Source organism: Lissotriton vulgaris, chromosome 11 (genome assembly GCF_964263255.1).
Source record: "Lissotriton vulgaris chromosome 11, aLisVul1.2, whole genome shotgun sequence".
Taxonomy (NCBI): Eukaryota; Metazoa; Chordata; class Amphibia; order Caudata; family Salamandridae; genus Lissotriton; species Lissotriton vulgaris.
Genome location: NC_141699.1, coordinates 165696736 through 165711829, shown reverse-complemented (window position 1 = coordinate 165711829; position 15094 = coordinate 165696736). Strand labels below are relative to the sequence as shown.

The following is a 15094-nucleotide window of genomic DNA, read 5'->3' as shown; positions in this document are numbered from 1 at the left end:
TACCATCTCAATCATATTATGATGTATTTTAATACGTTTTATCCTTCCTAAACTCCCTCTACTGTCATTCTAGACTTACTAGAATCTACGTTTTTTACAAACTATAATGAGGTTGTTATTTATCAAACTTTTAGGAATCTCGTTGTAATTGCTATTTTGTACAAAACAATATAGCTTCAAAATGTGCATTGCATTGGTTGCATAGCTTTATAACCTGCTATTGTGAACAAACTATTAAGGAGCTGTGCTTTGGCTGTTAGGTTTTAGCTTGAATGTTTCCCTACTTGCAGATGTTGATGGAATCCAAAGCTTACAACCTAGGAAAAGGGAAAGCATGCCACTGTATCATGTGGTAAAACTGAAATGGTATGTTATCCCTGACCAGAACTTGGAATCAGGAAGTAAAACTGGTGGGAGAAAAAGCGGCACCATGTAGTAATAATATATTTTTAGGTCGTTTCAGCTCCTGGAAATAGAGCGACCAGAAATGAAGGCCTGAATGCATTGCACCAATGCACCCCATTGTGTTTTCTTCCTATCTGTGCAATTACAAAATTGAACAGCCATATGCAAATCAGTCTTGGCCCTGACCCAAAAGAGAGGGTCCATTTGAACTTCTAGGCAAGGCTCCCTGAACGCTGGCAATCTTAAGAGTATTCCTGTCTTACAATACCTCAACGGTGAGGTGCAGCTTACGTCCCTTTAGCACACAAAGGTATAGGACATACCTCTTGGCATACCTGTGCCAACTAGGGCATCTCACCGAGAAAAACAAAGAGGCGAGCAATACGCTGCAAGTTGAGAGCCTGCTGTAGACATTTGTGCTTAACCTACAGATCACCAGAAAATATCCCAGCTAGGCAGGTTCAGGCCTTTTATATTTCTGAGCTTCATAAAAAAGTTACCTCAGTAAAAGATAATAACACAACAATGTCCTATGTTGGTGGAGAAGGGCAGGATTCATAACGCCTTTTCAGGATAATCACTGACTATATAAATGAGGCCCATTTAGATGTGCTGTCAGTAAATGCATCTCATGTAGCTTGCCTGAAAATTGAACCAAAGTGGTGTAAAAAAAATATTGAATTAATCTCAACCACTGATGATAACCCGGGGCTGCATTGTAGTCCATCACTTTTCACCCCCTGTGTCACTCTAGACAGAAACCATCCATATGTAAATCAGTCAATATTGTGTTCCTGTAGGAACCGTTCAGCCCGAACTACCTAGTCAGACCCTCCAGATGGGAACACAATTAACTCCAGACTGGGTTTGGCTGATCTGGTCCTACACAGTCAGTTGCAGCTTGAGTCACATGACAACGTGGTCATGGGACCCACGTCTGGACATTTGTCGCACTTACGGTGTATACTGCAACATGCAACAAAGTGAGAGAATTTGAGGGGTGCTGTCAGTGCACATGGTGGAATCATACAGTGCATAATATTTGGCATAAATGGAATTTCAAGTTATTTAGTTACTTGAATGGCAAACATACAGAGATTGAATTGAACTTTCTCCAACTGCTTCATCTGCAAATCATTTTTCTCCAGAGGACAGCACTTGTAGAAAAATTCAGTAAAGGAGTCTTTTTCTTTCCAGGGAGTTATATGAGATTATATGCTTGTAAATACCTCTGTAGGAGTGTTCCAAGGCGAGGAGGAATGGAAAAGTAGTGTCTGCCCCCTCTACCTTTGCACTTCTTTGTGAACTACAGCAGAAGAATTGCATGTGCTCGTCAATGTGAATGTAAAGGCTTGAACTGTACCTGGGAGTGGATGTGGGAACAGTGGTACGGGTATCAGTATTTAAGTCAGAGGATCTTAAAGGTTATGTTGGCTTGCACAGGGAGAAAACAGAGGCGGCATGAGACTGGTTGGCCTTTTCTTAAGACTAAGCATATGTTTCCGTGCAAACTTTGGTAATTTCTGTAATCTTTTTACCTACTACTCCATCATGCTGGAATAATGGCATAGTCAAGACAAAAGATCACCATGGTTGCAACAAACATTGGGTCTTTTTTGGCAGGATTAAAAGACAGGTTTTTAAGGAGTTTGATTTGGTTGATGGAGCACTGGACACCGGCCTCTACATAAGTATAGGTTGGGGTCTCTGTTCCATAAACCCACAAGGTTTTTGATCTTCACTTCCATTGGTTGGTGCAGTATTACCAAATAAGGGAGGGGTTTGCCTCATATACTCCTCTTGCATCAAACACCTTGAATGGAACCAAGAACTGCTCCTGTTCACATGGGGCCCAGAGGGAGATTTGTATGCCCTCAGTATAGGTGTGAATCTGTGCCTGAAGAAAGCACCATAGTTTCATCAAGGCAGTCACAGATGTCCCTTAGCAGTATCTCTCTAATACCAAATATGAGACTTAGGAAAACAACCCACGATCTGGAGGCTAGAAGGAAGCTACTAGTTTGGCCATAGTGAAATCTTGATATGTTATCAGGGCACTGCAACATAGCAAGAAAAAAGAAATTACCCTTAGCATGCAACCAGGACCCTATATTTCGGAGATTTAAAAAAAAAGTGTGCACAAAAACCTTTTCACTCCCTACATTGTGAGTGAACAGACTCCAATGTTTAGAAGTTCAGTTGTTGATGGCTCTTATTTTTCACCTCCTTCTTCTGATGAGGGGACTTTGGAGCAGAGCAGCATCTAGAGATTGCTGTGGTCAAATAGAGTAAAATGCAAATGCTCTTTCACTTACCTTCGCCGGCAAAAGGGGGGATTCCCCTAGGAATCCACAGGTCAGTAGGCTGGAGAAAGGGAATGTAGGGGTGGGTACTTCTTGCATATGTGACAACATTTTGGAAGAGGAAAGTATGAGTTTTTTTTATAATACTCAAGAGAATGTATTTCTCCCATTAATGGTTGCGGCCTGCATCGGGTCTACTGGCATGACTTGCAAGTGTGCTGCTGCAGGAGCAGATAGCAGAAATGCAAATATACGTTATTTCCTTAACTTTCAGGAGCACAGAGAAATCGCAATGGCAGACAGAGAGAGAGTGATAAAAGTATTGTGCACCTGCCTGCTGGAGCAGGTTAGTGGAGATGAATAATCTGAGTCACACAAGACCAGTCCCTGCAGTCCGAAGCCCACCGAAGAGTCGGGTTTTTGCATGCAGGAATCGGGAGGCTAGGCTTGAAATCGGTATTCTCCCGCCTGAATCGGGAGGGTTGGCATATATGCTCTTGTGCAATGCAAGCTTGGTGTGTGGCCTTGTCCACTGTGGACCACTGGTGCAGGCGGATGATGTGCTGCATCGTGTGGAGTACTGGCAAGAGGTCTACAACCAAGGGCATGAAGAAGGAGCCACTGTCCACTGTGTTGAGTCTTTCAACGGGTGCGTTATTTTTATAAGTGCATCAGGGGGGTAAGGGCCCAGCAGTTTGAGGATCTTACTCGCCCCAATATGACTGTCTTTTACTAACTGACTCAGTGTCAATTGTCTTTACTTTCATTGATACCCATGGTACACTTGCTTTACCACTGAGTCTTACCACATATTAGCATGGTTTAATTTCCAAGGAGAGGAAAGAAGTCAGACTGTCATCTGTTGAGAATGAACTGGGAATCGAAATGGGTTTTTATTACAACCACTTTTCCTAGGATTTCAGAGTTTCATGGCAGGCCTACAACACTTTGAGTCAGCTGCAGGCCTGCACTGCAGCGTTGTGATTGGCTTAGGGGAGCCTTTGTGCTTTCAGGACTTGCCGGAAAAGCAGAGGAGAGATGCGGCCGGCAGAAAAGGTAACTGGTATTTTTTTTTTTCATTTTGTTCCCCCTTCACCCTATTCTCTGCCAGCGGCTACTGGTTAGCTGAGTTTCTGCGGAGAGGGGTGATGCAAGAGTATTTCAAAGCGTCAGTGACTCACACCAATGACAAATGCTTCCTGGATGTGCCTGGATGGGTTCCCTGAAAAGGCTGCTGGCAAGGGGTCTATAGACTCTCCACCAGATCTGCGGCTTCGAGCACAGGGAGCACCGCTTCGCTGGGAACATCAAGCTTTGTTTTTTGTCTGACTCCATTTTGTACCTCACCGTGGCGGGGTTGAGGGGGCAGACAGGGCACCTAAACTAAGAGGAACAGAGGAATATCCTGGTGGATTAATCACGCTACTGCAATCTAGTAGTGCAGTATTACCTTTGATTTTGGATTTTTCTACCCATATATGGCAGTATTGCTGTTTACACCAGACATTCCAGCTTTATGTGTGAAAGGCAACTAAGTGTGTATACAAAGAGATTGTATACATAAAAGGTTAATAAACAGATATTAAAAAATGTGTGAAAGGCAACTTGGTGGAAAGTTGTATTTGAGTGCTAGGTCAGCATGACATAACTGTTTCACAATTAGAATTGTAAACTTTACATTACATGCACATTATTAGATCTAACACAAGGCATCTGTTTATATGAGTAATTCCGGTTTTATATCACATAAATCTGAAATACAAATCACATGCCAGTGTCTATGTTGGGCTTTCATCAATGGAAACAAACGAAATCCTGGTAGCCATACCTTTTCTCCGAAGATCCTCTGGCAAATTCCATTCTTTGCCAGCTTCTCCTTCACCTGCCTTGTCAGCTCCAGGGTATCCACTTCTCTGTACATATACAGCTCGTACTGCTCTGGTGTCAGGGGGGCAACGGTCGGCTTCAGGTTTCTCGGAACATAGGCAGGGTAATACGACAGACGGCTCGCGCTCTGCGATTCTGAGCTCCCCCCTTCGGACTTCACCTCTGCCATCTTGTGCAGCTCTTCCTCCCCGAGCATGACCTCTTCCTCGTTGGAGATGCTCTCCCCATTTTCTCCTCGCTGCCAGGGTCTGCCATTCACCATACTCGAATAGCTCGAAGAAGAGGAAGACAAGGATGGAGAGACGGATGTGTAGGGTCTGCTCATCATGTTCCTCTCCGAGGCCCAATGCTGGTCAAAGTATGAGCCCGCATCACCAATTTCTGACTTCACCTTGCGGATAATGCTCTGCACGAAGGCTGCTGGGGAGAGCACGCTCAGCGGCGTGTGCGTGGAGCTGATGTGCGTGCTGTTCATCAGCACGCTGTCTTCCTGCTTGATGTAGACCTGGGTGACACTCTGGCTGGCAGCGGTGGCAGCCATCAGCGCAGAGCGGTCTGGGGGAGGCGTGGGGATGGACCTGGCCCTGCTGCTGGACTCCATCTCCATCAGAGCCTGTTGCTGGGCCTGCATCTCGCGTCGCGCCTGCTCCAGAATGCTTTTAATTGCATCTTCAGAGTTGCTGTTGCCGTTTGATGATGCCACTGAGATGGAAGAACATTTTGTTTCACCTGTGAACACAATAAATGATAATCATCACAATATGAATGGCATTGCTGGGGTCATCAGCGACTCAGTTGAATAATTTGGTTTGAATTACAGGGTGATCTTAGCATATGGTTTGAAAGAGCAATTAGTGACAAAACAAACAGAAGGGAGATACACTGGCACAAGTGGAATTTAATTGTATAAGGGCAAGGCGCAGGGCGACAGGTTTGAGGGTAAGTGAAATGTATGGTTACGGAGCATGTTAAGGCTACAAGAACAGACAGATTTAGAGTCTGACATAGCCTTCGGCAGGGGATGATAAAGAGGAAGGGGGTAAGGACAAGTTAAGCAGGAGAGTGGTGGGAGTGAAAGTTTGGCTTTTGAACCAAATGTAGATTTAAACTAAGGGGCTCAAAAAATATCTATCAAAATGGCATTTCCGATTTTGTGCATTCAAACCTTTTGACATCAAATAGATGTTTTTGATTGATTGCCAGAAAATATTCAAACAGAATGACTTCAGGCATCATCCATACTAAGCCTGACTGAAACACGTTCCGTGTACAGATATCAAGTGAAGTTAAGAGTGGAGTACAGGCGGAATACATAGGGTCTACCACTACAGTTCTAAGGCACAAGCTTGGGAATAAATAGTCAAGACATTTCGGTGCGTGGTTGTTTTTTGTTTTAAATGACACGTTGTAAATTAATACCAAGCATTTCCAGTTATGCCAAGTACCTAGCAGACCTACAAAAGGGGGAAAACGTGGGGATAAGTATGAAATCGTACCTGTAACACATTGTAATAACAATTAAAACAGAAAATGTGTACCACTTCTTGTCTTATGAGAATTGATTTAATGGAGTCCAGTAGCAACTCCCAGAATAGTGGAGCGGTGGATGGGATGAGTAATATCAAATAGATAAATAAATAATAAAACCACTTACTTTGCGCTCGCCGCACAGGCGATGCAGCGAGTGCAAAGTAAGTGGTTTTATTTATTATTTAATATTACTTATCCCATCCCCCGCCCCACCGCCTCACTTCAGTTCTTGTGGCTATTAAAGGCACCCTGCAAAGAAATACATCTTTTTAATGTATCCATGAATGCGATATTTGTGTAGCACAATGCCAGTGAAATGGCAACAGTGGTCTGTACAGGGTCAAAGGCAAAGACAGAGTCAACGAGTGATTGAACGGGATCTGTGTTCTGAGAGCGGGATTGAAATATGACTGCCATGAAGTACTGTTCTTAACAGACGTGTGTCTACAGCTCTTTCCTAAGTTGAATCAGGCTCGGGCAGTTGTTCTAGATCCTGGGTGCACAGATTGTGTGGCATCTTACTCTGTCCCTCCCCCCCCCCCCCTTTTTTGCACTTATTTGTCTCCTTTCTGCTTGTGTCGTGCAGATGTGCTGCAAGTCTTGTGACGTCAACAGCGATCTTGGAGCTTCTGAAGGCCGGGTATGCCAGAAGGAAGACGACGCAGATGCTCGGCTGCGTTGAACACAGTGTGGTGCTGAGTAACCAAACAAGCCCCACGAACAGAGGTACTCAATGTCCCCGAAGCCTACTCTGTGCAAGTCTGAACCCGATGGTGGAAAAAAACAATCTAAAATGGTGTCGGTGCCAATGCGCAATGTACAACAAAAGTGGACTCATATCATAATGCTTTATGACTCAACAGACTTCTTTGAAGACGAAATATGTCTTGCAAATATCCAAGCCCAACACTAGATGGCAGGAGTATGCTAAGCAAATGTATCTACAGTCACACAAGCGACGAACACAAACTACTCGGATCTCACCTTGGCTTACTGGGAACAGTCATTAGTATCCAGGCTCAAACAAATAGATTTTACATATTAGGATATGTAAAATCTACACTGATGTTGAGGAAAGGAAAAGAAATTGAGAGGGCCTGAACATACAGGGGGGGTCTGCGAAGAATCAAAGGTGAAGAGTTATGGTTGTGTATCGACTGGGGTAGGCATGTTTAAGATGGGGTACATTCAAGGGTAATGCAACTATGAAGATGAAGCGCACACCCATAAATTGAGGAAGACTGGCTGTCAGTAGTATTACATAACTGGGGATTGGCAGAGAATATATGCATATTATTTTCTCAATTATTTGCCATGCTTTTGGAATTACTGATAGTAGTGTGTGTACAAAAATGGTGAAACACCTGACTTAACGGTACGTACCTATGTACTTACCCCTATTATTATTTAATGTAATTAATTCAGGTGTTCTGTGTCATCACCTATCATAATTACATTACTTTTTTAGGTTCTGTTCTTAAGCAATATCTGGATGAGTAAGAGGAGTGCAAAAGAACGAAGTTAGGCACAGCACTTCTCGAGAATGAGCAAACCCGGTCATGAAGATTATCTTTAAAGACATTCCCTCACTCCAGGCCCAAGAAACAATGGAATCTGATGCTGTTTGTAGTCATTGTCAACACCAAAAATGCAAACAAGCATTGGCAAAGCCAGTACTTCTTGCCTATGCAAGAGCTATTGGGGTAGCCAATATGTTTTAGCAATGTTGTACACCAATATGGCTATTGTTCAGCATGGCTAAAAGTTAGTGGCATAAAGAAGAGTGGTGTGCAGTGCAGTTTTGTAAAGTGGAGTGAAATGGATTTGCGAGGAGTACCATAGAGTGGCGTAGTGTTGTGGAGGGAGTAGAGTGTTGTAGAGTGGAAGGGTGTAGGGTAGAGTGGAGTGGCAGAGACTCATAGAGTAGAGTGGCATAGAGCAAAGTGGAGTGGCATAGAGGGTGTTGCACAGAATGGAGTAGAGTTTTGTAGAACAGGGTGGCATACAACCGAGTAGATTGTCCTAGAGTGGAGTGGCATACAGTGGAGTAGTGAGTGAAGTTGAGTGAAATTGCATAGAGTGGAGTAGAGTGCTGTAGAGTAGAGTGGCATAGAGTAAAGTAGTGGAGTGGAGTGGAGTGAAGTGGTAGGGTGTGGCATAGAGAAAGTTGTGTAGAGCATCATAGAGTGGCGCAGGGTGCGGTAGAGTGGCGTAGAGTGCACTGGAGTACAGTAAACTGTTTAAGAGTAGAGTAGAGTGTTGCAGGGTTAAGTGGAGCGGTGCAGGACAAAATGCAAAGGTGTAGAGTAGCATGAAGTGCAGTGGTGCAGAGTAGATTAAAGTGATGTGGAGTGCAGTGGTATCAAGTGTAGTGGCATAGAGAGGCACAGAGTTGAGTGGTGCAGAGTAGAGTGCAGTTGTGCAGAGTAGAGTAGTGGAGAGTTTAGTGGTGGAGAGTATAGTCTTGCAGAGTAGAGTGTCATAGAGTGCAGTGGTGTGGCATAGAGTGCAGTGGTGTAGAGATGAGTGGTGAAAAGTAGAGTGATGTAGAGAGCAATGGTGTAGAGTACGGTGATGCAGAGTAGAATAGTGTCAGAGTGCAGTGACGTACAATGCAATGGCGTAAAGAGGCGTAGCTTGCAGTGGCGTAGAGTGTTGTACAGTATAGTGGCATAGAGTGCAGTGGTGCAGAGTAGTTGGCGTGGAGTGCATTGGTTTTGAGTAAAGTGGTGGAGAGTGCATAGATGGGGATTGCAGTGGTTTAGAATGCAGAGTGGAATGGTGCAAAGTATAGTGGAGCAGCATAGAGTGCAGTGTCGTAGTCTGGTGCAGAGTGTATTGGCATAAAGTAGATTGTTTCAGAGTAGAGTGAAGTGGAATGGCGTGGAGTGGTGTGGAGTGGAGTCGTGCAGGGTAGAGTGCAGTGCAATAGAGTAGTGGCGTAGAGTGCACTGTCGTGGAGCTGTACTGAGTTAAGCACATTGGCATAGAGTGCACTGGTGCAGAGTGGTGCAGAGTAAAATACATTGGAGTAGAGAACAGTGGCACAGAGTAGAGTGGAGTAGAGTTCAGTGGTGGAGAGCGCAGTGTTGTAGAGTAGAGTGTTGTAGAGTGCAGTAGAGTAGAGTGGTGCAGAGTAGAGTGGCGAAGAGAGCAGTGGCATAAGATACAGTGGTGCAGAGTAGAATAGAGTGGCACAGAGTGCAGTGACATAGAATACAATGGTGTAGAGTGGCATAGAGTGCAGTGGCATAGAAAACAGTGGAGTATAGAAGCGTAGAGTGCAGTGGTGTAGAGCAGACTGGTGTAAAGTGCAGTGCCGTTGAGTGCACTGGTTTAGACTAAAGTGGTGTAGAGTGCATTGATGTGGAGTGCAGTGGTGTAGAGTGCATTGGTTAGATTAAAGTGCAGTGGCATAGAGTAGAGTGGTGCATGGTAGAGTTGAGTGGCGTAGAGAAGAGTGGTGTGCAGTGGGGTGGTGCAGCGTAGATTACAGTGTCACATAGTAGATTGTTTCAGAGTAGAGTGAAGTGGCGTAGAGTGAAGCGGTGTGCGGTACAGTGGAATGGTGCAAGTAGAGTGCAGTGGCGTAGAGGACAGTGGTGCAGAGTAGATTAAAGTGGTATAGAGTCGGTTGGCATAGAGTGATATGGTACAGAGCAGAGTGTATTGGCATAAAATGCAGTGGCATAGAGTGGATTGGTATAGAGTGCACTGACATATAATGGGGTGGTACAGAGTGGAGTGGCATAGAGTGCAGTATTGTAGAGTGAACTGATGCAGATTTGTTTGGTGTGGCCTAAACTGAAGAGGTGTAGAGTGCATAGTACATTAGAGAGGCATAGAGTGCATTAGTATAGAGTAGAGTGGTGTAGAGTTGAGTAGAGAGGCATAGAGTGAAGTTGCTCATGTGGAGTGGTGCAGAGTAGAGTGGAGTGGTGTAAAGTGGAGTCTGCGTTGATTGGTAGTGCACTGCCATTACAGGCAACACATATTCAATTGAAATGACCATTACATATGCAGATATATACAATTATACCACACACAAACAGTGATGCGTGGAACAGTATTCACATAGTGTATTTATTTTCTTGATCGTTTTAAATATTTGTTTCCACCACACATCAGAATTTGTGCTTCACTAATTCTGAATATTCTGAAATATCTGCACAGTTCATTTACAGCCATTTAAAGTTTCTTGTGTACTAGAAAAAAATAACATCCTACAGCCTTCCGTCCAACCCCCAGTAGCCAGCATGATTGTCAAATCCTCAACTGTCGGCTTCGACCTAAAAAGACAACAAGGACCTCTATAAAGCGTCTACTATGCACGAATAAATGTACTAACTTTATACATACTGAAGGGGGCACCAATGTCCACGTTTTAAAAACTATAATATGAAAACTAAAACATTTGTTCGCTATGCCTACTGTTTATTCCGAGAGAACTACACAATGTTCATATGCCTGTCAGTCTATTAAAAACACATGAAAGAACACATTTGTTTGCGTTCTTCCTTTGCTGCTACAATTGTGACCCATTTAAAATAGGGATGTACCGACTGGTATATTTAGTAGTCGCCCCAAAAAACTAAGGGGCAGATTTATGAAGGCCTTGCGCCTCCGGTGCGTCATTTTTAACATGGGAAAAAGTGACGCACCGGCGGCGCAAGTCCTTCATAAATCTGCCCCTAAGTATTCGTGCCAAGCCGGGAGCCCAGTAGTTCCAATTATGATTACAGTTCAAAACCTGATAAACAGACCTTTGAAAAAACACTCTCTTAAGTGTTTCCATGTTTATTATTCCTTTCTTTTTCAGCTGCAGAGGAACGCCAGGAGAAACGTTTAACCTTAATTTTCAGGTTATTACCATTTCGGAACTAATGGGGTATCTTATGAATAGTAAATATGATTTGTTCAACCAACACAGAAGAGTTAGAAAAAGAATGTCTCAGAAGGTGCAATACAATGGAATAAATGACAGGGTTGCCCCCCGCCTTTCTAAATGGAATGGCCCGGATCCTGCACAGCTTAATCTCTCAGCTACAGAAGAAATAATGGAAAGGGGCGACCACTCGGTCCCCCCGAACGTATGGCGGAGTGCCTCGATCCCCCCGGGAAGCCATTTTTGGGCGGGAGGCGCGGCTCGGCTGGTATGCCCGAAGCGGCGTAGCCGGGGCGCGCCTTTTCCCGCCCTAGAGTGGGCTGGCCTAGACACCGACGTAGCCAGCCCCGCCCTAGGGGCAGGCAGGGGCGGGTTCTCGCCCGCCCTGAAGACGGATAAAAAGAGACGCAAGACCAGAAGACGTCCTCTTGTTCTTGTGCTCCGAAGCTGCACCTCCTCGCTACCCGTGAGCTCGGGACAGAACGAAGAGCCAATTTTGAGCGTTTTGATCTTTTTCTTTGTCTTCTAGATACTTCGTCGGAGAAATGCCAAAGAAAGTCGCAAAGAGAATGACGACCGACCAGATGGTGCGGGCCCTTTGCAAAGAGGTGTCCGACATAAAGAAACGGTTGGCGAAACGGGACGGGGAGGAGGGTTCGGGCCCTGCACCGGCTGGAGGGAGACCTAAGAGGCCGAGAAGGGTTCCAGCCGGTGGAGACGTCCCGGTCCCCTCTGTACCGCTCGAGGCGCCGACCCCAGTACCAATGGAGGGGAATCCGATCCCCGTTGTCGTCATCCCGACATCCAAAGAAGACATGCCCCCGAGCTGGCAGCACTGCTAGCAGCTTGGTTGGGGGATAGTAGTGATAGCGCCACGGCTGCCGAGGCACAGGCACTGATAAAAGGGCTTCGTGAGAAGAGAGATGCAGCTAAAGTGACTGCGCCGTTGGCGGGAATAGACAAGCCGCAAGCGGCCGAAGCTGCGTCCGGTTCAGGTAAGCGGCCATTGCCGATTGCAAGGGACGAGTCAGCACCCTCTCGTAGAGAGAGATTGGGACAACATGTGCCTTTAGCTATAAAAGAAAAGATCTGGGCTGGGGAGTACGTGAATATTTTCTCCTTGCTTGTTGATCATTATGAGGTGGAGCATGTTAAAAGTCAGAAGGACCTAATGCATCCGAGTGTTTGGCGCGCAAAAATGGCCGCCTTTAAGGTAAATGAGAATATTGGCAACTGGGGCAATGCGTGGGGTATTTTTACATCGATTTTGGGGGAACGTAGGCCCGAGTTGCTTTCTGAATTTCCCATTTATCAATCACGAATTATGGGTTACTCGACAGCGTATCAAGGTAACCATTGGTTTTGTTATGACAATCTGTTCAGGAAAGAAAAGGAACATAACAAGGGTTTGACTTGGGATTGTTACGATTCTATAACATGGGATAAAATGAAAGAATCAGGAATGTTAAAGATGCCATTGGTTGGGAGCAATGTTGTAGATTACTCCCGCCAAAATGTGGGGACGCCCTTTCGACCAAGTACGAGCACTGACGATCAGTCGAGGCCCGCAGGCAATACAGGGAGGAAGGGTTTCTGCTTTAATTTCAACAAAGGGAAATGTACCAGACCTCCGGGATCGTGTAAATTCAAGCATGAGTGTAGTACGTGTGGGTCGTCCCATCCTGAGTCATCATGTAGAGCCAGAACGGGTGAGAATGGGGGTAAGGGAGGCGCCAAACAGGTCTAAACTAGTCCGAGGGGCGCCTTTACCAACCCCGATTGATACCTTGGCAATGATTCCCTGGCTCAGTGAATACCCGGATCGTACTTCTGCTGGGGTGCTGCGGAACGGTTTTTCACATGGTTTCCGCATCCCGGTAGGGGACTTTCAGGGTGTAGGGATTTGCAAAAATCAACTTTCGGTTTTACAACATACATCTGTGGTGCAAGAAAAAATTCAGAAAGAGGTTAGCCGGGGACGGGTCGCTGGCCCGTTTAGTGTACTCCCGGTACCGGATTTTGTTTGTTCTCCGTTAGGGGTGGTCCCCAAGAAGGACCCAGGTGAGTTTCGTTTGATCCATAATTTGTCTGCTCCACACGGCCTTTCGGTGAACGACGCAATTGATCCAGAAGTTTGTTCGGTGCGATACGCATCGTTTGATGAGGCAGTAGCCATCTTGAATCGCCTGGGGCCCGGGACGTTGATGGCGAAATCAGATATCGAGTCAGCGTTCCGGTTGCTCCCGGTACACCCAGACGATCAGCGTCTTTTGGGATTCGGGTTCCAGGGGTCATTTTACATGGATAGGTGTATGCCAATGGGATGCTCTATATCATGTGCTTATTTTGAGCAATTCAGTACTTTCCTGCAATGGGTGTTCACGAAGAAAACGGGTTTCCGAAATGTAATGCACTACCTTGACGATTTTTTGTTCCTTGGTCCCGCCGGAAATCCCGAATGTGCTCAGGCCTTAGCTGAATTCTGTGTGTTGATGGGTCATTTTGGCGTGCCATTGGCACCGGGTAAAACTATGGGTCCCACGACTTGCCTCGAGTTTTTGGGGATCGAGTTGGACTCAAGGGAGGGGTGTTTCCGTTTACCAGCTAACAAAGTGTTAAAATTCAGGGCAGCCCTCCAAGTATGTTTGAATGCATCTAAGGTTACACTGCATCAGTTGCAACAATTAGTGGGAAAGTTGAACTTTGCCTTGAGGGTGATCCCAATGGCTCGCCCTTTTTCCCGCTCAATTGCCCAAGCGATGGTTGGCCTAAAGGAGGGTCATCATCGCACGAGGTTATCGGCTGAGGTCCGCCAGGACATGCGGATTTGGTTAGCATTTTTGGCGGACTTCAATGGCCGAGTCGTCTGGAACAAGCCAGCCGTGTCCTCAGAAGAGCTTGGGCTATGGACAGATTCAGCAGGAAGCGTAGGCTTTGGCGCCATCTTCGGCACAAAGTGGTCTGCTCAAAGGTGGCCCCGATGGTGGCACGAGAAGGGGCTAACGAGTAATATTGCTTTCCTTGAACTATTTCCCATTCTGGTGGCCCTGAGAACCTGGCCAGAAGGGTTCAGAGATCATTCTGTCGTGTTCTGGTCCGACAATATGACCGTGGTAGAATGCATCAATAGTCAGGCAGCCCATTGTAAATTGATTTTGAGGCTGCTCAAAGAAATTGTCCTACTGTGTATGCAACTGAACGTGGTATTCAGAGCAAAACATGTCCCAGGGGTGAAGAATCAGGCTGCTGATGCACTGTCTCGTTTTCACATGCAGGCTTTCTCGGGTTTCCTTCCTTCAGCGGACCCGGAGCCGGCACCCTTCCCCGAAGCTCTCTGGTCTCTCGGTGCCCCGAACTTCGTCACCTCGTGGGAGAGAGTCTAGCACCCAGGACAAGGAAGGCATATGAAGGGGCGTTCCAGGCCTATTTAGCCTTTTTGGGGGCAGAGAGAGGGGGACTTTGGGGTCAGGAAGAGTGGGTTGTACTTTTTCTGATGTCCTTACGTAGGGCTGGGAAATCGGTGGCTACGGCCCAAAGGCATCGTGCCGCCATTTCTTTTGTTGCCAGGGCCCATGGCATCCTGGACCCAACAGCGTCCTTTACAGTACAGAAAGCGCTGCGTGGGTGGCAACGCCTAGAGGGTCGCAGAGTAGACGTAAGACGACCGATAGGTTTAGACAGGTTGTCCCAGTTACTGGCCACACTCCCTAACACATGCTCGTCCCCTTTCGAGACCTGTTTGTTCCGGACTGCATTTACGCTGGCATTTCACTGGGCTATGAGAGTTAGTGAGCTAGTTGCAAGGAACAAACAGGATGTGACGGGGGGCTTGTGCAGGGAACATGTTCAGATCAGGGGTGATGCGATGATTGTCTCCTTTCTCAGGTCCAAGACTGACCAAGATGGGAGAGGGGACTGCACGATCATTCGCAGGAACCCCGAGTCATCCATGTGTCCGGTACAGTGCTTAGAAGATTACCTAGCACGAAGGGTGGCATCATGGGGGGGGACATTGTTGAGGCATGCAGACGCCACCCCGCTGACGAGGTTTCAGTTTCAGCGGGTGCTTGCAATGGCCATTGCC

At 46.2% G+C, this 15094-nt stretch overlaps 1 protein-coding gene across 1 annotated transcript in view; it reads right to left on the bottom strand.

The window, feature by feature from the left end:
• The window catches only part of CUX2 (cut like homeobox 2), an 853070-nt gene that overhangs the window by 47902 nt on the left and 790074 nt on the right, over positions 1 to 15094 (bottom strand). Inside the window, exon 18 of the mRNA XM_086943029.1 lies at positions 4537 to 5324. Within this exon, the coding sequence (XP_086799155.1) occupies positions 4537 to 5324 (788 nt within the window). The remainder of the gene's footprint in view (positions 1 to 4536; positions 5325 to 15094) is intronic.